The sequence below is a fragment of the Amblyomma maculatum genome, chromosome 2 (genome assembly GCF_055883805.1).
Source record: "Amblyomma maculatum isolate TAMU_Amacu chromosome 2, ASM5588380v1, whole genome shotgun sequence".
Lineage (NCBI taxonomy): Eukaryota > Metazoa > Arthropoda > Arachnida > Ixodida > Ixodidae > Amblyomma > Amblyomma maculatum.
In genome coordinates this window covers 136983002-137009866 of record NC_139345.1, presented here as the reverse complement: position 1 = coordinate 137009866, position 26865 = coordinate 136983002, and the positions used below count along the sequence as shown (strand labels likewise).

The 26865-nt window shown below is 45.1% G+C and overlaps 1 protein-coding gene across 1 annotated transcript; it reads right to left on the bottom strand.

Moving 5' to 3' along the window:
• Positions 1–941: 941 nt before the first annotated feature.
• Positions 942–23948, bottom strand: LOC146200008 (kelch-like protein 10). Its single transcript, XM_084592835.1, has 8 exons — positions 22118–23948; positions 21073–21363; positions 20390–20671; positions 17926–18118; positions 16606–16775; positions 12714–12822; positions 6836–7168; positions 942–1654 (listed from the first exon to the last, which is right to left on the bottom strand). Exons 1-8 carry the CDS (start codon positions 22303–22305, stop codon positions 1373–1375), a joined length of 1848 nt encoding a protein of 615 aa, XP_084448961.1. The 5' UTR covers positions 22306–23948; the 3' UTR covers positions 942–1372.
• Between the last annotated feature and the right edge of the window lie 2917 nt (positions 23949–26865).

Here is a 26865-nt window from a genome sequence, read left to right as displayed (position 1 = left end):
ATGCAATGCGTCTGCTCTGTTATAACAGCAGCGACAACGCTACACAAACTGGAAACCTGGTCTTAAGATCCATCGTTCTAAAGCACTCGTAATTTATTTCAATCAGAAACCTATGTTGGCATCCCGCCCGTCAAATAATAATGTGCAAAAGTTTTCGAAAAAGTAAGTAACCGATGTTTCGCACCTAGGGCATACCTTTTTCCTGAGGCTCATATTTTCTTTTCCCCAGCATAGTCATGCCTCACCTCACGCATCCTGCCCGGCCCTGCTACATTTTACTAGTTAACTTCTTTATTTTTTGTCCGATTGTTTCACAAACCAACTTTTATGCCATAGACTATTCCACTATAACCGAGCGCTCTTGAGCCCTGAAATACATCAGATTATTAGCATTATGATTCGGCTGCATTGTAATAGTGTAGTGCTACCGAATTCAAACATTATGGCTTAAACGTTAAGTAGTAAGTGGAGTAAGATTCTACTTCCGGCATGATGACAGATTGTGTAAATGCTTAAGCATACTTCACAAATAACGTATAACATCGTCGAAATGTGCCTGTGTTTGTACTAATGAGCGTCAGCGAAATATTGCCTGCAGGGATGCTTCGTATGAGCTGTTTCTTCAGAACCAATACCGCAATTGCGGCTCTTTGCACTCAATCAACTACACATCAGGTAAACTATTCTTTCACAGCAAAGGAAGACATCAAGAACTTAAAGGAAGATTCATTTTTACTTGGAAGAGAGTAACATTACTCAAAGCCAGCTCATAGGGGGAAATCATAATCTAAAATATTATTTGTCCTCTAGCATGCCACAGACACGGAATAAAAATACTTCGCAATGCGAATTGCACCCATACTAGATACGTTAACGAATATTATCCTAGCAAGACAACGCGACGTACCGAGAATCGTAAGATTCCGCATCTAAAATTTCGACCTGCTTCGCGATAAGTATCATTGAATTGCGCCCAACAAAGACGTGGTAATCTCCATCCTTTTATGGCAAGCAACAACGTTCAAACCTTCACTGACGTCAAAATTTTGAAGTCGCTGCTAACATATCTAAGCATGCGTCACTAGTGCTCGTGGTCGTTCATTGATTTGCGCTGTCGACATTGTAGGCTGCGCAACTCATGGTTACCTAAATGAGACATATTGACATAACCAGCCCAGTGAACTTTAAAATACTAAGTCAGTGAAGCACACGGTGTAGATCGCTACGCAACCTAATTTAGTTAAAGCTCCTAAATATTAAAGCCCCTTCAATTTGACAATGTAAGCGCGAATTATAACTGCCGGGCCATTCGTCTGACATTTCACAGCTATTCTTCGGTGTCTGGAAAGCAAGGAGAGGCACAAGTACTGGCTCAATGAGCCATGCTGCTCTCCTGCGTCCGGTGCTGGGACCGCTGCCTAAGGATTTCGAGCATCTTCTGGCGCTTCTCCTCCATCAGGTTGTCGCGACGCTGGTGGACGTAGTCACGGATGTTGGGCAGTCCGGAAATGACGCAGGCAGCAAGGGCCGATCGGGATTCGTTCATGTCCGTAGCCTCGTACCACTGGTCTGAGACCGGGTCGTAGCATTCGGCCAGGTTGGTAGTGCTCTCGCCATTGAAGCCCCCAATGGCGAACACAAGATTATCAATGACCTGCAGTGCAACAAGCGTAAAATGGCAATAGATTTCCGGCTGTACTCACCATTTGTTCGCGTATAAAGACAGCGTTTGAAAAAAAAAAAAAAGCTACAGTCGACGCAGCTGCCTGTTCCACTAGCAGAATTTTTAGACACAGGCTTCATAAAGAGAATGGAAACTAGCTTCGCAGTGCACACTGCGAGAAAGCACAAATGATATTGTGAAAAACCAAAATGCTCAGTTTGAAGAAAGCACAGCTCACTTCAACGAGACCGCCCATAGAGTCTTCAAGCTGATTGCATGTAGCACCTCGACGTAGATTTCCGGTTACAAGCGGCATGTTACACGGCATTAGCCGCCTCACATCTTCACCTTTATGAGCGAAACAACTCAGTTGAGGGCTACGAATTAATTCCAGAGTCATTTGCCATACTGCCACCGAACACATGGCGGTGTTTTGAAATTCACTTCCATTGAGATGCGGTGACAGAGGCCAAGATCCCATCCACAGTGCTGCTCAGCAACTAAGGCCATAAAACACTCACCCTTCGCGACACGTGTCTGTCTCTCGGTTACAAATGTAATCGTAATTTTTCCGTGAGAAAATGAAAATAAATAATATTAAATTATGTCAATGTCTTCAGTGAACTAATCGGAGAGATCAAAGACAACCCTCACTGTGGGCTTATTATTCAAAAGCTGCATTCTCACCAAATAAAGCAAAATTAGCAGTGGTTCAACTTGGTTAAACCGAGTAACGACGGATAGCTCTACGTGGTTATACTGTCGGTTTTGCTATGCTGACATTCCTAGCTTTACGCTCCCATGTATTCGGCTACTGATCCACGACTGGAGACAGAGATAGGCTCTGCGGTCTCCTTACACAAAGAAATCACGTGATATCTGGACATCATAATTCACGCTTTATTTATTACGTTTTTCTCTAGAAGACATCACTAAATGGTTCATAGGTCAAGAACAAATGTCAGGGTGAAAGGTTAAAGTCAGGGTTAATATAATGTGTCAACTCTGGTGACATTGTGGTTTGAGCTTTGATTTGAAAGTCGGACCTTTGGGGTTGGCTGAAGGCAGAATTGTAGCACATACATCATATTCGGCTCTTGCACCGGGCAGAGCTATCCATTTCTCTAAACAGTTCATCACGAACAATTTGAACCCTGCATATGTATGATATTGGTCTCTACGTCTTGCTCAGAAAACGCATCCCGAATACATAGAATTCATCTTTGTAAAAAGGCTCATGCATCTTACCCCAAGTTGCCAATAAATATTGCCTTCAGTGAGTTTGCATCTTAATTACTGGCGGCTCCCTACTCGCAAGCATAATCATAAAAGTAAATATGACCCATGGGATAGTTTTTTGAGCAAGAACGCGGTTTCACACGCGTCATACAATCACGATTCACAAATATGCATGCACAAACTCAGAAACGTTGAATGAAAAACGTGGAGAACAACACAGCATTCGGGTGTTATTACGGCGCTGACAAGGTCAGTAAAACGTCGTTTGGCCCACTGTGTGCAAAAACGAAAACGAAATAGCTTAATTAAGGACCACATTAGACAGTACACTGTAAAGCTATTAGACACACCACATAAAATTAGCAGAGGTTTAGCACAGTTAAACATGGTATTAGCGAAAGATTTTGTTTTCATTCCTTTGCGCACTGGCCTGTGCACAGCGAGCAATGTCTGCTGGATGATCTAACATAACACTATTTACCTGGCACCGGTACGATGCGCTAGTAGTACTTGCGAGCGAGCTAGTTGGCTATACGACTCCGAAGACCTCCCGCGCTGCATAGTTATACACAAAAAAACAATACACACACAAGAGAATTGAACCAGGCGCATCATCTGTGTTAATGTCCTGGTTCAATTCTCTTGTGTGTGTATTGTTTTTTTGTGTATAACCATGCAGCGCCGGAGGTCTTCGGAGACGATGCGCTAAGCGCAATATCATCGCCCCTGGTGTCGATGGGTGACCTTGAGTCGAGTCGTGGTTGCTCCTCGTTTTTAAGGCCCCAATATTCCGAAGTAACGCACGCGCGCGCACGCCGGCCTCCGCTACGTTACCTCGGCAAAAAAGTGAGGTCTATAGTCCAACGTCACGGCGTGATGGACGTAGCGAACGCGAGCTGGCGTGGCCCAACGTCGCCGACGACGCGCAAATAGAATCTCGCCTATTTCTCGCCGACCGCGCCAGCCGCGCCGGCCACGCATCCCAGCATTCCTCACGCGCAGTGAAGATGGCGGCTTGCTATGTAGACAGCGACCGCGTGCGCGTTTCAGACACTGTTGCGGAAAAGCTGCTAGAAGGCATTCTAGGGCAGCCTGCGTCTATGATACCAAGCGGATCGACTACAGAGACGTTCAGAGGGGGGAAAAAATGCTTGAGATGCAATCTGTCAGCAGTGCGGCCGGGCGCAGCTGTGAGTTCTTCGCCGCAGTGCGTGTGCCATATCCGTTTTAATGCAGTGGTGTAGGAGGTGTAACGATGCTAGTGTTTCACTTATCTGCAGTACATTCAGTGCAAGAATACCAGAAACTTCGGAAGCGGCTTCGCATAGAGGAGTTGTGACCGGTACACGCTGGAATCGAAGGCTGTACACGGTTTGGCCACACGGAACGCCAGGAATTCTACAGGAACTGCGACCGACCGAGAAAGGGATGCTAATTACTGTGTAATCTCTAACTCTTCTGTAATCGTACAGATACCTAAATTATAATTAGTTTTCAGTAAAACACGCACGTACACAATCATCGTTCCGTCCGTCGTCGACGCGGGCAGGCCTTTTCTGTGCTGGGCGTCTCCACAGCTGGCTGTAAATGCTTTGTGCCATTTGACTATTCGCAAAATTTTGAACATTCGCAGTAAACACATCGCATCATTGCCTTGATCGCCACAGTAATTAGTGTCTCGACAGGCAGCCAGTTTCTCTCTGCAGGTGCCCTGTCGTCTGCTCGAAAATGCACACCGAAAACATACCAGACCTCGAGGGCGTCTTGTGCGCATGCGCGCCATGGCGCCGTGCACGCCGGCCGCGCCAGACTGTAGAGGTGAGGTGACCATTTTTTGACGCGCCCGTCGTACCCGACGTGCCGTGGCCGACATCGCCGGCTCTGGCAGACGCGACGAAAACGTCGGACTATATTGGGGCCTTTATAACCATCGATTGACGCCATGGCTGTTTTCATCCCGCAATGGCGCGACGTGATGACACCCGCGGGATTAATCGCATACTCCCCCCCCCCCCCCTCCCACTTTTGAAAGGGCACCCAAAGTTCAAAGTCGTGACAATGGGCTAGACAGCCAAGTTTGTCCACAAGGTTTCACTAAAGGACTTAGCTTCGGTGTTACTTCTGGCCATGCATGACCTCTAGCTCAGTGAAGGTCAAGTTTAGTGCCACGCAAAGACCGGCTCTACATATCGCGTTGAAGCTTTCGCTTCAATAAAACGTCGCCGACCAGGCAGAACACTTAGGCCCCAATTTCAGAACTCTCCTTGGCTTACGTTATTTACTTACCTTCTGCGAAAAGTACTCCATGCTTCCTAAACTCAGTGAGGCGTTTAAGGGAGGCGTCTAATTTTGGAACCATCCTTAGTGGCTCCATGGCATAGAGGCACTAAGAGCGACGAGGAGCCGCTTCCATGCGTCTGTTGTCGTGAACATTCGCCTAATGTTTGATGTGTAATGGTTCAAATTGTAAAAAAAAAAAGCAAGTACGTATCTATAAAGTTCGGTTTCGCTTTTTGTGTAAAAAATAAAAGCTATGGGCATTTGTTTTTTACCTGACACGTTTTGTTTCAAAGCTGTACTTCGCTTGACACAGAAACAGCGCTTGCTTAACAATATGCAAATGTTTACAACGGAGGAGCTCTGGAGGAGCAGCATCGAATGCTCTCTCTGTGCACTTTTCCACTCGCAATAGGCGCAGCCCGAGCCGCTGGAGACGACCTATTGCGCATGCGCAAAGCGAGGTGTTATGCAGGGCACTGTGCATTCCGGTGAAGGAGCGAGGAAAAGGAGCGTCAAGGTAGCGCAGTGCCTACCACAGGAAAACATGTTCCAAGGGAAGCCTTACTAAGTGCTCCTCAGTAAGGCGTGCTTAAAAATTCTCTGAAGGAAGGCGAGCCGTTCTTAAAGCGTCCTCACTCAGGTACGGAGCGCTTTAAAATTTGGTTCTTAGTCACAAGACAGGAGATGAGCTGGCCATCAGCGCCCGTCTTGTACAGCCGCGCACAGACTGAACACAAATGACAGAAAGCGTGGCTTGGACTGTCGCCAGCGCCATGAAGCGATAGTCGTTAGGTGCAAGATAATGCTCTCGGTACGTTTACGGCGGCTGATGCTAGCTGGTGCGCAGCTTGCTTTGACTGCTTCTTTGATTGTTTCTCCGTGTTTTGATCGCGTGTGCGGCTTTGCACGCTCGGGCAATTCGTTGCAGTTTCCTTACCCCGAGAACCCGAAAGCACGCTATGCTGCCGCAGCTCGCGCACCTAGCGGGAAGTACGTCATAATTTATCGCAACAATGTTTTTTGTTATATAGCCTTACCGGCTTCTCTAGCTCGTTCTTGCCTTGCTGCTTGTCTTTTTTTTTTTTCGTTAATAACGACATAATGCGTATGAATCTCTGCGTAATTCACTTCGAAGCGCACTGCACTGGTCATAAGACATTTTCTCTTAGATCCGCAGCATTCGTACTAAACTCGCGAGGCGTGCGAGCTGCGGAATTTAAGCGAGCAATTTTCTGTTCCTGCGCTTTGCCCGGGTGTGTGAGGCCACATCCGGGAGCAAACGAAACGCGGAGATAAGCCTTCGTAATGAGCTCGCTGTCTACGTGGAGATCAGGCTAAGTCGAAAACGTAGTGAAAGCGAGCTATGCACCAGCTATCGTCACTGCTGCAAACGTAACGTGAGAATTATCTCTAAACCGATGACATCGCTTCGTTGCTCTCGACCATGACAGTCAAGGCCCGCTTCCCGACGTGCGTGTTAAGTCTGTAGGCACCTGTTAGTGTTCGTTGTGTTCTTTCATGCCTTTCTTCGGTCTATGTCTAGCAGTTCGACATAAAGCAACTAGCCGAAGCCAGAATATTAACAGCACACCGCAGCCGACGCTGCTCCATAGCTCTTCCAGATAAGCGCGACTCCTACTATGTGACACTCACTGCCACGGCGAAGTTGCTCCTAGGCGTGTTCATGTTGGGGATAGTGGTCCAGATGTTGGAATTCGGGTTGTACTTCTCGGCCGAGCATAGCCTGGAGGTGCCGTTGAATCCGCCCACCGCGTAGATGCAGTCGCGGAAGCCGATGCACCCGACGCCGCTACGCCGAAAGCGCATGCTGGCAATGACGGTCCATTGGCATAGCTCCGGGTCGTAACACTCGGCCGAGCTGAGGCACTCGTTGCCGCTGAAGCCGCCCATCACGTACACCAGGCCGTCGTGCGTGGTGGCGCAGGCGTCGCTGCGTTGCATGTGCATGGGCGCAATCATGGTCCACTGCGAGACCCAGCAGGACACCACAAGCATACGCTGTTCAAGTCGACCAGCTTAAGGTTGACAAAGAGCTTTCTTGAGGCATAATGACCCCACGCTGCTCTTCTGCGTCGTTTATCGCAAAGTGCAAGCACACGCATTGCTAAAAACTTGTTGTTTAACCCAGCCAAACCCAGACGAAGACGAAAGTTCGTTAGGCTCGGTTACGTTTGTTGTTACTCATTGTCATCAACATCATCATCACTATCGCTACCAACATCATTATCCACAACTTTGTGATCCCCCGATACAAAGGGGAATGGCCGCATCAGCATCATCATCATCAATGCAGCGTGATTGTCATCATGCTACCATGAATATCGTTATCACTAACTACAGCGTTCTTATCACCCCTACTATCATCAATATCATTATCACTAACTGCTTCTCATCCTCAAGCTAGACAAGGAGGATTGCGATGTGTTTCTGACGAGCCCGGCGTAGAGTAGCGGTAAACGTATCATCATCGTCATCGCTGCTATTATCATTATCCCGAACTTCAGCGTCATCGTCATTGCTGCTATCATCATTACCATTGTCACTGACTGCACCGGCGTTGTCATCGCTACTATAGTGCTCTAGAATATTGGGCAGTGTGACGACCGGCGCCGGAGAGCGGGCCGCTTTTGCGATGACAAGAACCGACTCCCGCGAGAGGGCGCGACGTGCAACAGGGGTGCCACGTTCGCCGCTCGGCGCGTAGCGGCCGCGGGATATCGGGGGTACAGAGGAGGGGTGCGGTTCTCTTTGAAGCGATTTTCAGACGCTACGCAATTAGTGTAATAATTAATAAAGAGGCGACTTATTCCAGGGGCTTAAACTGATCCCTGCCGTTTTTTCTGGAGACATTGGGCACGCTTGGGTTGTCCTTCGGAGCAGCGCGCTATGTTTGAATCGCCATCTGAAGCTCTCAATATTTCTTCCTGCGGACAGTTACAAATCGTCCAGATGAGCAATTTGTACTTAATGTTTGCAACGAAGCGTGGTGTTTTGCATTCGTGTTTCCCGTAAGGGAATAAAGGCTACTGCCCGGGAGCGCTATTAACACGCGGAGAAAAACAGTGTACATGCAAATCGGGGCTTCGTAATGCCTCCTTAGGAACACTTATTTTTTACAAACCTTATTGACGAACACCTGCTTACATTTTGCAGCTCGTGCTTATTAATACATAACAACGTTTATCTTAAATCGTCAGTAATCTGTAATATATCTCTTTAATCGGTGTTCTTTATGTGCCCTAATCACCGCTTATATAAATTACAAATACAGTGTGCGAGCAAAACACATTTATTCACTACCGTACTAATTTAAAGCACTGTGGTATTTACCGGCAAAAAAAAAAATAAACAAGGTATACGCGACTCAAGGATTTATTCTATGTTCGTTAACATATACGTATATCACGGATATTTGTTTGCGTGCCACTAACCAAAGGGTGAACCAGCTGTTTAGATGAAAAAAAAACAACAAAAATCAAGTACAGCTACGGCATTACTTCAAATAAAATGTCAAAAATTAAACCTGTCACATACGTAATACGTTCATAGTGGGCACTTGAGTGCGGACGCTTTACTGGCATCAAATGGTACAGAGCAAACAAACAAAAATAAAAGCACTGATAATTACGCATCGAATTGGCAGGTATGATGCAGTTCTTGGCGCGCACCGAGAGAAAGCGGAAAAATGCGAAAAAGATGACGAGCACCTAATACGCAAGCAATTAAAATAATGCCGAAATCAAATGCGGACATAATACGTGTTTATTCTTTAAATGTGTGGTATGAAATATGAGTAATCGACTGGATATACTTGCAACTACTGCTTACCGGACTATGTATAATCGGGCTACTTGCCGCGGGTGCTCTTTGCAGTACTAACCAGACTATAATTGTTAACAAGGTTGATATTACACGTGCAATACTTCCAAGGGAATTTAATTATTTTCCTTTTGGGAACTCTTGTCGTGATTCGCTTACTTCGCAAAGAGCGAAGCCGCAAAAACGCTATAAATTTTATTGCTTCAAGTGGGAGCTTTTCTGGTGCTCCAAGTAGGTAAACTTTTTGAACCTTCACATTTTACAGAAAGTTTTCAAAACCTGAAGTGCAAAGCAGCCGAAAAGGACCGTGCATCGAGGCAAATTTTTGAGTAAATTGCGACCTAGCTTCGAACCTATAACACTATTTTTGTTCGTGGTGAGAAACCATGCCGGCCTCACAACCTCTCTTTCGCAGAAGGATGATCTAGCGGAAGCGAATAAGCGTATACCCTATAGCCTCTGCGTCCTCTATTTTCCGTCGTTATTTCTTTTTCAAAGCTATTCTTTTTTTTTTTATTTTTGTATGTACATAAAACAGGACTAGAGCGATTTTCTGGAGGCAATGACTTGCATATTACCGGTGGCTTGCGTACCTTAGAATGGAAACATTTTCTTGAACAATTAGGTCATCTCTACCTCCATGCCACATTTAATTCATTCCAACTGAATGCCGACTTCTCTTGTGGCTTCAGTGACGTACTGTAGTCGGCATAGTTGGCGTGGGAAACAACGGAATATACCATTTTGGACTGTTTTGATAATGGGGTTACTGTGACCAGTTTCAGTCAGCGCTCGAACGCACGTGTTGTATGTTTCACTTCTTCATACATCCTGCCTCCAAACTGCCCTCTTTTCAAAACGACTACATTCCTGGACGTGAATTAGGTGCTTTAGGAATGCTAAAGCAAGCTGTACGGCGAGTGAAGCGTGCTGTGCGAGTCGTACGCCGGCCCTCTCCAAGCTGTTTTCTTCGGAGCCAACTCCTGTCATGTTGTTTCCTCGAGGTGTTGCCGACGGCCAAAATGGAAAATAAATTAGGTGATTGCTAACAGTACTGAGCACCGTTCACCGGCATATTTGTAAAATCTTGTCGCGAACAGCTCGAGACGACGTACAAGCAAACAAGAACGTACAGTCCGCGCGGTATCCGCCCCGCCGCACAGCGCGCATACGCGGGCGCTCGGACGGCTGACACACCAGTTGCTGGTAACGCCCTCTGCGCTGCGGCGCCTCCGTCATCGCAAAAGCGGCCCCTCGCTCCCATGCATTTCGCGGCGCGGTCGACACACTGCCCAATCTTCTAGAGCACTATATCGCTACTATTATCCTCACGCTAGACAAGGAGAATTACGATCGGTTTCTAGCGAGATCGGCATGGTTAAATGATTTGCGCATTCGGCTGAGGAATGGGAGGACAATGGTTTCATTCCCGGTGGAGACAGGTCTTTTTTCTCTTCATTACGGTCTTTGCTGTGCATTACGGTGTCATTACGGTCTTTGCTGATCTGATGTCTGCGGCATGCTTGACGCCAGGCATCACGCCATGTGACACCATATGGGTTGGTGCATGATCTTTGCTTATAGCTACACTTTGTCCTCTGGCCCATTGAAGGTGAAACGTGAACCGTCGCTGACCTTGGCTGACCTAGGTGGCTTAGTGAAGCTTTCGCTTTTAAAAAATTGGGTGCGCTGAAGGCACATTAAAAGTGAAATTTTATATCGTTAGGAGCAAGATTGCTGCAATAGGCCTTCTTTATTGCAGTCGGAGGTACGTATCGTAGATTTGTAATTTTATATATCTTATTGTTTGCAACTTACCGCGCATTTCGCGATATCCAACCTACCGGCAGGGCTGTTGCGACCTGCAAACTTCGCTGCGTTATGTGGCCTCCTAATGTAAAACGGCCTGCCGACCAAACAGCGTTCGACCTGCCAAATACCGCCTGTGAGAGCCATTGCCAACAGATTTTTCTAAGCGTAGCCAACTGCTAGCCATGGAAGGTACTTGCAGGTTTATATTTATTTCAATTCCGTTCTAAAAATAGATTTAATTGGTTATGGCTGGCGGTTATTTGTAGATGGTTTTATAGTTTGCCTCCCAGTGAAGCGTCAAATGCCTTCGCATAAATTGATTCAAATGGCTATCATAGCTGGTCCATTAAGGAACGTTTGAGAGGGACAAGTTTTTTTTTTTTTTTTCATTCTTCCCAATTGGACTTCCAATCCTTCCAGATCAAAAAATTCCCAGCCCTCGAGATAGCAAATTGCTAATCTCGCCTGTCTGGACAATTGAAACTGTGCTGCGGCACTCCTCGCATTGACAACACCATTTTTGCTCTAAGCAATATATAATAAATAGGTTGATACTGACAGAATGAAACCAAGAAAACCATAGCATGCTACTTTATTGGGGCAATATTTATTATAGAAGGCGGGAAATCAGATGATTTCTCAGGGAATTCAAAAGTCAATGGCACAGCGGTAGGGATGTGGAGGGTTCAGATCATATCGGCGGAATCGCTGTTCTTCAACCACTTCGGTTGTGATTATCTCCTCATGTTCCAGCCTGATAGGCAATGCCCTAAAGAAAAGGCACAACTTTCGCTTTCGGTTTCGGCGGCTATTGGCATTTTTTTTTTTATTGTGCACCAAAACCTTCCATCAGGATATATTTCTCTACAACAATTCCTGAACGGAAATTACTAGGATTTACACTGTACATCAAAACTAAAGGTTGGCTCTACTGTACAGCTTCTCGATTGATTCCAGTTGCCATCTTTATCCATCCTATCTCCACACACCTAACCCACTTTATCTCCGTAGCCAATTTGTGTATAAACATAACTGGATTTGTTTCCCTTTCAGACGGTTACCCGGAAGAGGGCTATGTTTTCTGGATAATAAAGTTCAGCACCAGCGAAAGAATGGCTTGGATTTAGGATCATGTCCAGCCTGCTCTCTCTTCACGGTAAAGGACATGTGTCTCTAGGCTTTTTGTCATCTTTGTACAATTTTTGTAGCCAAAGAAGATGACAAAGTAAAGCACGGCCTTAACTAGATGCTTCGTTGTTGTTTTGTTTCCTCTTTAAGAATGAGTAGAAAAAACGCGCTTTTCTTTCGTCTCTCTCAGGTTATACCTATTATAGCTTTTTATCCTCGAATTCTATACGCAAGCATTCATGTCTTAGCAATGGCCACTAGAAGATGCTGGTGATTGAGTGAGTGAAACAAGTGTATAGAGTTTTGGCAATGTTCTTCATGTAACGTTGAGTACGTTACCCAGCCTTTGCGCGACTAGGCGACGGTAACGAACCGGTGAGACTACGTACAGGGTCGTCCACTTTTAGGGTTAACATGTGTGCAGGAGGTCACTCTCTTTCACGCCGAATTCTTGCTGACACAGCCGTATGTGGAAGCAAAGTGGCCCAAGCAAAGCAGGACCTGAAGGTTGCGCTTCTCATAGGCTGTAATTTCACTTCAATGCGCATGTGGTTGGCCACGTGCTCGTGTGTTCACTTTAAGGGTGAATGAGCCTGTACATTATCATGCGTAAACTGTATTTCACGTCAAGAAAGATCGAAAAGGCAACGCTTAGAAATCCCTTTGGTCGCGTGTTCGGGGACTCACGATAGTTTTCTCGTTTACAGAAGACACGGTAGATGACACTGGGACGAATGTGAACGTTTCGTACCTGGTTGGTGCGATGGTCGAACTTTTCGGCCGTATTCTGCCTGTGGCGACCGTCGTACCCACCCATGACGTAGATGATGTCGTCCAGTACAGCCACGCTGACGTAACACCTGAAATATACGGGTGTTTTTGGACCAGGGGGAGACGCAGAAGCATGTGTAGAACACTTTCTGGTTGAAATCTTAAAAAGCAAAGGCATTGCATAGGACGCATTAATAAAATAAACGCAAAGCAGCACAAAAGTGACGTTTCAACCCTTAGCACTTTCCTAATGCACCTCGTATCACACAGTAATTCTGAGGCAGTAACATTAAGGGTTCCAAAGAATGTTTTCTTTGGTGCAATAATAGGCGTTAAGCAACTAATGAGCGGTTCATCCTCCCAAATATGAGCACGTAAGTACTAAATAGCAATAACAGCGCTCGTCTGCGCATCGGTCGGGCTAGTTGGTTGTCAACGACTATAAAATTAGCGCGGAAAATAGTATGACAAGTGAAAAGAAAAGAGTACACAAACAGTCCTGTTCTCTCGCCTCACCTGTAGTCTCGTATTTTTTGTTGTAATTGCTGTTGTTGCTGTTTTTGTTGTTGTAGTTGTTTCGTTAGTGTAGTAGCCGTAGAAACACTCTTTTGTGGAGCGAGATACAGTGGCAGAAAGTGACCGTATTTAGCGCGTTTCGTCAAATATTTTAATTCGTGCCTCTAAGATATAAAATTTATTGCCATAGAAAAAATTACCGAAATTTTCAATACCGAAAGTTTGTACATATCTTTCACATCTCATTGTCAAATTTTATTCGCTTAATCAAGCCTATTTTCATAAATTTCGCGAAAAGCTTCCAAGCATATTCATGGATTCGTATAAAAGAACTTTAGAATATGAAAACTATCTAGCAGTGCAATTGCAGATAACTGGGCAAAGCTGAAGCCCCTACGTCATGCAGTTTATCGGCTAAAAGACTATCACTTTAAGCCCGAAACTTGGGCACGCGATCTCACAAAAAGATATATGAACACTCCGCGTCACAGGCGCTATCATATCCTTCCAAATGATGTCAGAACCTTGAAAATGAGACGAATGACGCCAGCAAAGTCAGTGCCTTCCAAAGCCACCGCTGAGTCGATTAAGGAAGGCTAAATAAGAAACTAAACGAGGCGCTGTCACCGTTGTTCACGCCTGGATACCAAGGTCCTCTTCACACTCTGAACTAAAGGGGGATAATGCAGCACCATTACAAAAACACGGACGCCTACACTTTCAACATATTGAACCATGGGCGTAACTTAATCACGACATTTGCCGCATTTCTGGATTCGTAGAATGCTGGCGGGAGTGGTCATTATTGGCTTCTATTCTCCATTCTTCTCGCAAGTGCTTAAAATATTACTGCTCGCTGGAGTAAGAAACGATCAAAACAAATGTCTAGTGTCCTAGCGGCACGACAAATCGTCAGCGTGCGTAACAACGATGCGGGACCACTTGAAGTTGGCATTCACATCTGTAAAGAGAGAGAGAGAATGGTGAACCTCTATAGTACGATATGTTACGCACAAATGCTTTGCATTCTGCCGTCAAGCAGACATAATAAGTACATCGAGGATCGATTATTGCCAATAGTCTGTTGCTTTTATGACAATGATTTCTGCATCATCGCTGTCCTACCCACAAACCCTTATATTTCGGTTTTTTGAAGGCTTCCCGCATGGTAAATGTACCGCAAGGCACTATCGAAATGAATCCCTAGATCTGACTGAGTCATGTTCCACAATCCGCTTCATGCACGTCTACAAGGTTCAAACCGGCATCGCCTACCAACGAAACACAACATTTCGTACTGTTACTTGTAGCTTTACTGAAAGAACTAGCGTAATTCATGTTTACGTGCAATTAATTTTAGGTGGATAACACTATATCAACCTCTACAGTGGAAAAATGTACCTCATAAAGAATAATTGTAAGACCCTTTAGAAGCCGAATTCTCATATTTCCATACATATTTAGTTTTGTCCATATAAGTGGATGGCGCGCCAGAAAGTTGCTGCATGTGACATTCTAGCAACGTGTTTTTCATTTTGCTGACTTAGTGTCTGACAACGATAAATGACCTACTTATCACAGACTGGATTTTTAGGCTTGTATTTTTCGAAGACAATAACTTTCGCTCCCGGTTTGAAGAGGTACAGGAAAATATTCCACATTTCCTGCAGCGAACACGGCTGTTTGATGTTCAGCTTTCACGTCTGTACAGCTGAGGCATGTGCTGAGTTCACTTACGTCACCCAGCGTAGCCACAAACCCCTTGGGCCCATAGCCACAAACCCAGCATAGCGCGTCGGTTTGCTCGCAGTGGTAAACTATTGTGAGGTTTCCTGGGGACCGTCGGAAAAAGTTTAGCTGCCCTGATCGCATCTAGCATAGGCAAATAAATATTTCGAATTGTATACAGAGTTTAATGCTGCGCTGCGAAACACAAGCTATGAGGGAGGGCGTAGTGAATGGTACGAGATTCATTTAGGCCTCCTGGGTCTAAATTTGAAAACCACACATACTTTCTGTGCACCGACACATCAGAGGCCGTAATGAAGGGCTCCGCATTAATTTAGGCCTCCTTAGTAAAAATACCAGGACCACCTACATGGACTGTGCACCCACATTTCACATCGTACGCGTGTTTTCATATTTCGCTTCCATCGACATAGGGCCCCTGTAGCCAGGATAAAACCTCGCCTTAGGATCAGTAGCTGAACGCAAAGCCCCGGTGGTGCGCCGATGGGTCACCGAGCAGATACGTTTCTTTATGAACCTGAGAAGCCTGCGAGGAGACTTCTCACGCTGGTGCGAAGAGTGACTGATTCTGTCTCACTTTATAGAATGCACGTGCATCTGACAGCCCAACGTTAAACCCTCATACACCGTTGTGTAGGGTCCAGAGAGGAACTTCCCAACCCATGCCTTCGATTTCACCTCTCTTGACTACCGCTAGGATAGGAAATGCAGCGATGTTTTCAAAAATTATCATAATTACACGTAGAAGGGTTTCTTTTTTATAGCAGTGCCCTACTCTAGCCGCGCTGAACTTATCCAGTGCAAATTTATCAAGTTTGTTACAAGCACTAAAACAAACTTATTCTTATCTGGCAGGACTAGCTTGATTTTATTGAAACTCACAGAAATGATTTGTTTATTCCTTCGTCTAGCATTTTTGTTTACCTCGGCTCTAGGCGAATCAGTTTTTTTTTTTTTCCGGAGCCAGGCACTGGGCTACAAATTTGTAGGTGTCACTTTTGTAAAGTTAGTGACGGGGTCACCGAGCAGATACGTTTCTTTATGAACCTGAGAAGCCTGCGAGGAGACTTCTCACGCTGGTGCGAAGAGTGACTGATTCTGTCTCACTTTATAGAATGCACGTGCATCTGACAGCCCAACGTTAAACCCTCATACACCGTTGTGTAGGGTCCAGAGAGGAACTTCCCAACCCATGCCTTCGATTTCACCTCTCTTGACTACCGCTAGGATAGGAAATGCAGCGATGTTTTCAAAAATTATCATAATTACACGTAGAAGGGTTTCTTTTTTATAGCAGTGCCCTACTCTAGCCGCGCTGAACTTATCCAGTGCAAATTTATCAAGTTTGTTACAAGCACTAAAACAAACTTATTCTTATCTGGCAGGACTAGCTTGATTTTATTGAAACTCACAGAAATGATTTGTTTATTCCTTCGTCTAGCATTTTTGTTTACCTCGGCTCTAGGCGAATCAGTTTTTTTTTTTTTTTCCGGAGCCAGGCACTGGGCTACAAATTTGTAGGTGTCACTTTTGTAAAGTTAGTGACGACCTCATTTCGTTCGTGGAACAAACTGTATCCTTAGACGAGCATAGAAACACTCTCCCACCTCCTGACGTGCATGGGCGTCACCGAGCGCCACTCCTTGGTCACGGCATTGAAGCAGCGCACGCTGCTGAAGTAGTCTTCTCCGTTGAAGCCACCGATGATGTATATCTCGAAGCCGACCACGGCGCACTTGTGGTAGGCGCGGGGTCCGAGGGGGTCGGAGATGTCTGCCTGCCCAAACGCAGAAAACGTTATGCTTCATACCTTGGCTCACCAAATGCGATCTTTATTGGTGCATTCCGTGAACCTGTAGTCTTCAAGCTGTCAGAGTGTCTCCAGCATCTTGTAGCATTTTCTTGTGCAGGAATAGAATTTTAAATTAACCATTTGCTTGATCGATAGACGAAGACAATTACTTGCTATGCCAAATATTCGCTAAGCAATTTATGCATTCTTAACTTTCTTGTCTTCCTGTTTTTGGCTTGCACATAGCACGTAAAGCTTATTAAACTTGTTAAGCCCGGACAAAACGTCATATGGTTAATCATCCGAATCAATTCCTGACGTTCGGCGTTCTTTTATATGCCTCAGAAACTTAGGATGGGTATAGTCTCTAAAGTCTAAAGTATATTCAAGACCTAGGTTGCACACAGTCTTTAACAATAATTCAAGCCGAGATCATTTTAGTCTTTCAATACATCTATACTGTCTGTTGTGACCTTTTAACGCAAAAACATTTGACAGATAATTAGTGGCGTCCACAGGAACTGTGCAAAGAAAATGTCTGCTCCACCTGTCAGTCATGAAAAAAAAATAAAAATCCTATTTCCATCGGGAATCGAACCTCCAGCCGTCGGATTCCAAGCCAAGCACTTTAATGAACTCTTCCTCACCAGGGGTCACGAGAAACATCGTAATTCTCCTTTTCTAGCTTGAGGATAATAGCGATGACAATGAGGCTACAATTAGTGATAATTATAATGATTCGAATAGGTATGATAATGAAGCTCCATTTAGGTGATAATGATAGCGAGAGCAAACGCAGTGTACCATGCGCCGCAGCAACGCTCTGGCTTTCGAATTTCTGCAGTGCATATTCAACAGTGCTCTCGAAATCTTCAATGACTGTATAGGCACATTTCTCGGTATTCTTTTCGCTCTGCTTCTGCTTCGTTGCAAAAATGTTTCAAAATCATCCCCCTTTCCTTTTATGCATAATTTAACAACCTTTGAAATTTCTCAGGATATGCTTCGACTGCATTGTTGATGATTCTCACAGAAATATACCAACTGAGAAAAACTCGCATTACAACACAGAAACGCCCAATTATTGCAGTCTAAATTTTTCTGCATCCGAAGAAGTACACACAAGCCTGCGCACCTTGATCCAGCGGTCCGCCTTGGTGTCGTAGGTCTCGATATAGGCCGTGGGTCCCCCGGACAACCAACCGCCGATGACGAACATCATCTCGTGCGGGATGCGCGGCCGGGCGAAGAGGGGAGTCGGCACTTCCACGTTATGAACCATGACGTCGAGGTCGTAGAGAAAGCGCAGCGTTTCTATGACAAGGGGTCTGCGCAGCACAAGGTAAGGAACATCCTTTTCTACGCCAGGGAAATGTAACGTTTTAAGAGCTGAATTTAAAGCAACAGACTGGTTTTAATCTCATCTCACGTGAGCCTTCATTGCTACCCGATCTTAAGCAACGTATCTGCTCTTTACAAAAAAGTACGATTTCAACCTCTGAGATAGCAAAACGCACTACGGGTGAAGAAATCATCCTGACAGACTAGCGCGCCTACATGAATCGTGCTTTGCCGCATCAAGGTACTTCATTTTAACCTCGACTGTGCAATATCGCATTAGGATATTACGTAATATTCAGAATACCGCAATGTGAGGATCATCGAAAGCCCGTAATGCCTTTGTCAAAAACGTGAAGTCCAATGGGTTCGCTTGCAAGCCAAGCCACACTGTTTACCTCGCAATGAAATCCCCATTGTTGTCAATCACGTGAAGATAAAATTTTGATTCCACCCCATCCAACTGGCAGGAATCTTCCACAAATTATGCACGAGCTCCAGTCCCTGCATGCTTCAGAACTAAGCATCCTTGAGCTCTGCACCTTCAAACATCTTACCTTACCTGTAGCTACTGGGCAATGTGTTTGTCATACAAACCAGCAGCCCTTTGTCAAAAAGAAAAACATTCATAAGCAAGCATTTGCAATTTCGTGACTGTATCTGAAGCGAACATGTGTATGCTTTTCCCCTTAGTGCCTCTTTACGCCAGGGCCTCGAAACAGTAGGCGTGGCTATCTTCTCACTCTCACAGTTGATCCTCATGGTAGCATCTGCCGACTGCCTTCATAACAATCTTATTTTACATATGGCAAAACAAAATCATGACGTAAAATGACACCGCAAAGTGTGCCCACCTATCGTGGTGCCACAGTAAAATTTTCAAAGACTTCATTCACCGCTGCGGCCCGCTACTTTTAAGCACGCAAAGACATTTACGTGACAGCCTTCTGTAAAAAGGTTTATCGACATGGAAGCCGAAGTGCAGGATTGATTAAACCTCTAATGCCCTCAGACAAAGTTTATCAATAAGCCAAACACTTGGAAGACTCAATTCAAATAAGTGCACATTGATCCAACTAAGCATTTAAGGCGAAAGCATTTCTTGAATAATAACGGGGGGAAGGGGGGGGGGGGGGGGGGGCAAGGGTAGACAGGGCTTTAGAGTTTGTGGACAGAGCCTACCCGCAGAACTATCTCTAGGAACTCCAATCATTTATCCCATGTCTTGTCTCATGAGTGCCGTCCTTAGAGTGTGTCTGGTCTGATTCCAATACGGGCAACTCGATGGTTGCCTCCAAATTTGGATAGACCATCCCAGAACTCGGCCCCCTGGACCCCCAAAAATTAGTCCTCCTTATAATTAGACCGAAATTGATGTGTAACCTAAATCTAGTTTGGTCAGTTCAGTGGCGACCTACAATTTGGGACGAACCCCGCCCACATTTTGGTCCCTTAGAACTCAAAATTTTGAACTCATTAAAATTTAAACAAAATTGATGCCTAAACTAATTCGAGTAAGACCAATTTAGTGGTGACCTCGTAACTGGAATTGGCCAGCCATAAAATTTGGATCCCTAGATGCTCAAAATTTAACTTCGTCCAAATTAGATAAAAATCGATGTGTACCTAATTCAAGTATGTCCAAAACCGTGGTGGCCGCCAAACTTACCTAAGCGAACCACTAAAATTTCGGCTACATGGAACCTCGAAATTCCACTTCGTTCTAAACCGACTAAAATTGTCATCTAATTTGATTTCAGAATGACCAATACAGTAATGACTTGCAAATTAAGTTGGACCGCCCCAAAATTTGGCGCCCTCTACCCTGGAAATTTGGCTTCGTCCGAATTTGTCTAAAATATCTAACCTAAATTGAATATATGGCCAACTAAATTTCACTTCCATCTTTCGGTGAATCACCCCCAAATACTTTGTCCCTTGGTCCCGAAAATTTGATTTCGTCTGAATATGACCAATAGAAACGGCAACTAAGCAATGGTACAAGCGATGCAGAACGCATCACAGAACTTTGCATGGAACTAGTAATGATTTAGCATTTCTGGTGCAGACTAAATTGCACCCCTGTATTTTTTTTCTGACAACAGCTTAACGTCATTTAATACTGCAAGTTTACACACCGCTAACAGGTTTGTGCGCCCTACGTGCATTAATTTAGAGGAACCATATTGCCGTAAATAAAACGTAATCATGTATTCCCCATGAGAGCAAAGTAATTTTATGAACGGAACCATCGTACGCACTTGCAGGACTCGTCCTCCGCCACGTATTTGCAGGCCTTGATCTTCTCTATGAAGAACTCGGTGTCCACGAGTCCCGTGCGCACGCACTTGAACAGCCGCGAGATGTGCTGCTTGCGGTTCTCGGTGTCGAAGTCGATCCAGCGAAGCACAGTCTTCCACACCGTTTCCTCTTTGATGACGTTCAGGTTCTCGTCCGACATGATGGCCTCCACTTCGTCAATCTCCAGGTTCAGAAGTTCCTCGCTTTGCTCCGACACCTCTACGAAGTTCCGCATCAGGTAGCTACACATTTAAGCAGAGCGCATAAAGTACCGTGAAAACACGCCCCTGGGCTTACATAGCATAAAGAGCTACATTTTTTATTTGGTTGCTATGATTTATGAGCTTTAACGTCCAAAAGTAAATGAGGCTATGAGGGCCAACGTATCGCCTGTGACATCGCCTTCAGACCGCTAGAAGACTTACACGATATTTGTTGCCTCGTGAATGTTAAGCCATGTTCAACAAACCACGGGACAAATCCTCCAAACATTAGGTATCTCCATATGCATGTTTTCAAGCCCCTAATATTAACTGTTTTACGTTGTGTACGCGTTAAGATGCACCCATATATCTGCAATAACATCGTCTGGCAAGCTTGTCCCCAAAATCAAGAAGAGGCTTTCCCCACTTCGTGCTCGTACTCGTAAGCCTTGGAGGTGAGGTCGACGCAGTTGTAGAGCTTTGCCACGTTGTGGATGGAGATGCAGTTCTCAGGGTTCATGATGGAAACGAGGAAGTCGCAGCAGTCCTTGATCATTCCCGTGATGCAGAGGTAGTCGGCCGCCTCCAACAGACTCTCGACGTTATCGCAGCCCACCCAAGTGACACGCCTGTACGCAAACTCCACGACGATGGCCATGGTTGGCTTCAACACTCCGGGCACCAGAACTTCCGTGCGATCCGGCTTACTGAGGCCACGTCCGAAGAGAGCCCTGAGCAGTAGATGTGGTATGGAAAGGAGAGCGAAGCAGTTCGGAAGCCAGAATTACTGAAGTACTAGGATTACCTAATTATTTTGAGGGTCATATTGCCTTTAGCAAGAAACGTTTGGGAAACATACTGCTCAAGATATATTGAAGACGTTTGCATGCTTACTACGAGTTGATCCTAAACCTAGGTCAGTGATCTCAGGACATCAGTATTCCAAAGCTTTGTATGTTGTTGCGTTTTCGGCTGCACCCCATTATCCTGCGCTATAAGCCACAATGTGAACGTATAGCGGCTATATGAGATGTGATTTGTCCGGTGTATCTAAAGAATTTTCTAGAAAGAAGATTCTCCATTTCTTGCCTCATAAGCAATCGATAATTTACCTGTCCCACTAAGGATAATTTCACCATATTGTGCATCCATGAAAAACGGAATCTATGAACGGGGTCTTATTCGTTGTTACGTCTTTAGCATGGCGCATTTAGCATTGCGCACGAAGTCAAGTCAGTGGCAAACTTTTTAAAAATAAAAGCGACCTATGCGGACTTTTATATCTCAAACAAACCTATTTACCCGGCCCTCATGAAAACACGCACACCCAAACCATAAGCATGCATTCAAGAAATGAACACGAGAAACTGTTACAAGATAACACTCTATAGGCAACCACGTGTGATGTCAACATTTCTGCCAAAGACAGCACTTGTGCGAGATGGCGGGTCTTTCCCAATCGAGAGACCGCGACACGTGGCACACCTGAAGTATTCGCTGCAGGTGACCATGATGGCCCGATGCACTGAGAACTCCCCACCGTCGTCCGTCTTGAGCAGTCCGTCGCAAAGAGTACCCGCGCAGCGCATGTCCCAAAGCGCCTGACGCGCCTCCTCGGGCAGCAACTGCTGCTCGGTGGCGGCCGCGGCGACGGTGACGCCACTGCTGCCCATGGCGGCGACCGACCGTGGCCGGCCTTCCCAGGCCCCGGGGCACCGTCAGCCACGGCGCCGTCGTCTCCTGGCTACAAGGCGCACAAGGCCTCGGACGCCGCCCATTAGGGCGTCTTCATCTTCCTCGTCCTCGATGCCTGCCTCTGCATTCCTAATCTCGTTACACTTCTATAGCTATGAGTGGAATTTTTTAAACGTTCGATTCATAAATGGCACTCTTTTGAAAGCTGTGTGGAGCTAGATTACATTATTGAGACAGGGAGAGTCGCAGGCCGTTGTTGAACGAGTTTGGAACCTTGCTGCCGTTCTGCTGAGCCACTTCCTTAAAATGACTACCTAAATAGAAGAGGTAGCATTTTGGGGCGCATTTTTGTGTATCTGTGAGCGGAGGAGGGGAAATGGATTGGGTTGGATTGGAAAGCATTTATTGTCAGCAACAAGCGATTTGTGGGCGCTACACTTAGATGGCCTCAAGTCCGTTGCTCTCGGACTTGAAATGGAAGTGAATTGTTGATGTGGTTGATGGATTTTAGATTTGGATATCTGATTTCTTCTTTGAGGTGGTAGATCCTTACAAAAAAAAAACGCCAGTGTCCTAACCAAATTAAGTTGGCGTCCCTACAGTCTATTAGTCTCCTCAAAAATTTCTCTCCACAACGCAAGCCGTTTCTTCCCTTTAAATGACAAAGTTTTACTTCCTTCCTCTGTCGCTTTGTTGTTTTCACGGTTGGTTCCACATCCCCTGATGATGATGGTTCTGTGTATGTTTCCTTTTCAGTTGTCGCCCATTAGGCCGCACTGTAAGCCGGGTGTATACCGACTATCTCGATCAGTGTACCTAAGGAATATTTATTCTATCTAATCAGCACTTTTGCCCTGTGAGCTATGGGCCACTTGCTTGCCTGAACAGGAATCGTTTCAGCACATTGTGCCTTCATGAACAACAGAAATTGGGGCTGATGTCTTATCTGTCATTACAGATATAGCACCTCTGAAACATTAAGCGCTGTCCATAAATCAACACAATGAGAAATCATGTTCTTGATGATGATGACTGTGGTGGTAGTGGTGATGGGGTGATGATGATGATGATACCCACACTGGTGATGGACAAATAACTGTAAGGAAGAGATATATGTCGCCAAACAGGATATAACATAAAATAAGATACACAAACCATAAAACGAGAAACATACGCAAAAAAAGAAAGGCCATAATGGACACGAAAGGGGGCACCCTGTGGGATCTGTAGTCCACCACTTTCAGAAAATGTTTCAAGACAGTCAATTAGATTCCAGTAAAAAACTTTGAACAAATGAAATTGAGACCTACAGTTGTTCCCGAGTATGGTGCAGTCATGATATTACGGCTGCAGTGCTCAAACTACGAAGTAAGAAGAGCGCAAGCTAGACAAGGACGACAGAGGCGAGAGGAGAAAGGGAAGGCAAGGGAGAAGCCGAGGCGATAGCTTGGACGTAGCTTGGGCAGCCCAATCTCATTATCGTTTGGCGCCAGCATGCTTAAGTACAGTCATAAATCTGTTTTACTTCCATTCAAAATTGTTTGCCGGAATTTAAACGTCTGCCTTGCTAATATACTTTTTTTTTTAATCACTTGGCTACAAATCTCAGGGTTCACCTCCTCCGTGCGTTTTGATTTCTCCTTTTTATTTCGGTGATTCATATTTTCGTTTCCTTCTCTCTTACCCAGGAATCATTTTATTTTTGGTGATATAAATATAGGTCTAAATAAATCTCTGCATCCCAATTTTTTCAATAACGTTGTTTTTTGCATCAGGGCATAATAGAATATGTAAAAACTAAAAGGGGTATTAAATGAAAAAAAAAAGGTTAGCTGATCTAATAAAGTTCAAGAGAGACCGATGATAAGGCCCTTGAGTCCATGCATTGTATGAAGAGTTGCTCGGCGAAAGGCCCACTGCCGTCAGGTGCCGAATTCTCGTCGACTGCAGTGCCGGGCAAACCCACAACAAGTGGCTGCATCCCAATTCTTAGCCGATCCGCCAGTATGAGTATGCGTCATATGAGTGAAACTGTGACTATCAGTTTCAAACTTTCCTGCGCAGTATTAGTAATGAAAGCTATGGCTATAAAATTTGCAAGGAATTGTAAGGGTTATGCAGCTTGCATTAGAGTTAAATATTAGTGTTAAATTTTAGTTAGTATTTTTTACCTTTGTTTTGATGTTTTAATTGTATGTACCTTTTTCTCAAGATCTACTGTTCGCAGATAATTGCAATTTTGAATAAAGTTAGTGTAGAAGAAGGATGTCGAGGTCTGCGTCGAGGTCGGCGAGGAAGCGGGGCGATTAAGACCAACACGATCTGCGCGATGGCAATCCCGCAACTGCTTCTTCTTCGTCAGTGTCCAGCGAAGGAGTCCATCTTCTTCACAGTAGTAAGAAAAGCTTTACTGATGTGGATCTAAAGTGATGTGCGTATAAGAAAACTAAATCTCTTAGGCTTTCTTTTTTTGTCGATGCATGAAAATTGCCACTTACGAGCGGTCTTTTTATACTGAAAAATTATGAAATGCACCTAGCCTATTTATTTTAGTTCCAGGCATGTAAATTTCACTAAATAACACATTTTAGAATTGTGTTCGCTTACGCCCTATAGTTCCCGAGAAAAAGTTACACAAACCTCCAAAAAAGCTGTTTTGAGAAAAATGCAAGTATATTATTTGAAATCGTTTTTATTCTTCAAAACTTTCCCGGGCTGTAGTCTTGAAGTGGTAGCATCGCTGTATTGCTCTCCTTTTACCATTGTTTGTTCGGTCTTTTTCTCTCTGTTCTGCTTCAGGTGTCAGCTTGAAATCATTTTTTGGACCCACCTCCCGTCTATAGAAGTTACCGTTCACACACACAGAGGTACTGGGTTGGCTATAAAATGTTTCGGCACCCTTAAGGCACGCTCACACTAGCGGGAAAACGCGCAGCGCTGGATGTTCTCCGCGCGCCGCTTCCCGCAGAAACCGGTTTTTTTTCCCGCAGGCTGACTTGTTTGACATTCCGCGGAGCGATGGGATCGGGAGCTATTTTTCCCGTCCCGCAGAACGGAGTAGCCAATCGGAGCGGAGCGCAGACCGTGACGTCAGTCCAAGTTCAATGACTCCCGGCGGCGGCTGCGCGGGCGACGGGAGCATCGCTGGTGTCGCTTGAGTAGCCCGCTCACTTGTGCACGAGAAAAGCGCGTGCTTTCCCTTCGCTCTTGTCACGTGACTACTCTTTCTCGCTCCGCTCGCCTTCGCCTCCTCTACATTCCACGACAAACGCAGCGAGAAAACGGGCGTAGTGTGAGCGTCCTTCCGAGGAGCTGCGACGCTGCGGCGCCATGAACGTTGCGCCGCTGCGGGAAGTTTCCCGCTAGTGTGAGCCTGGCTTTACTCGTGCTACATTGTCATTGTTAAAGCACGCAATTGCATCATCGACAGCTGTCTCAACTGTTTTTAGACTGACAAATGTGGTTTTAGGACACCTCACCAAAATTAATTGGTTTTGAATTTCAATGACATTATGGGTCCTCCCGTGAAGGCGTCTTGAAAGGTGTGCACTGTCTGATAGATCGCAGTAAATTCTTTTCACAGCGCCCTACATAAGAGTATATTCCAAACCTAAACCCAAAGCAGAGTTTCTAATCAAGAACTAATAAGCAATTACTTTTGCAAGACCATGTCGAGGTACACCCACTTTTCCTGTCAACGTGTCAAATAAAAATGATAAAAAAATATTATTGAAGCTGCCATTATCCAAGCATGATACATTTTCTGAAATATGAAGAACTTCTCTATCAGATGATCGCAAAATCTCAAAATCAAATTTTTTGACCAAAGAAAGTCTCGTCCCACCTTAAGAGGATAACAACAACAACGATGAGAGCAGCGCACAGTGCAGACTTGCAACTGAAGGTTTATTTTTCAGACACTTCAGTAAACCTACAGCCGCATCAAGAATACAAGAAGATCAGCAAAGCTTGATGAACAATTATCGGTACCAGAAATCACAAAAGAGAGCCGATCAACCAGCACCTGATAATAAACTCAATTCTTTTCCTATACGGGCTATTGAAGAGGTGCTGACACGGCACCCTTTAAAATCTGCCATGGTTACGTCTTCAATGATATCCCACGTGACTTTTTTATCGCACCTGCACACCGCGCTCGTGCTCACCGCGGAATGCGCGGGCGGAGAAATGTCCAAATCAGACACTAGAAAATAAACGTTTAGACTCGGGATACGCCATGCAACTCAATCTGTCGTGTTTGACCATATATATATATATATATATATATATATATATATATATATATATATATATATATATACATAGCGTGAGCAGTCGGAAGAACACGCTTAAAATTAGGAGGACATTAAGTTCTGACTAAGGGTGCTATGCAAGAGCGGCCAGAGTTTCTCTTTAATTACACACATAGAAGTTAGCACACAGCGTTAAGATACGACTTACGGATAAGCCACAAGGAAAGTAGTATATATAAACTCCTAATCATTTTCAAGCTTCCTGAGCGAGCCTTGCGGCTGGCA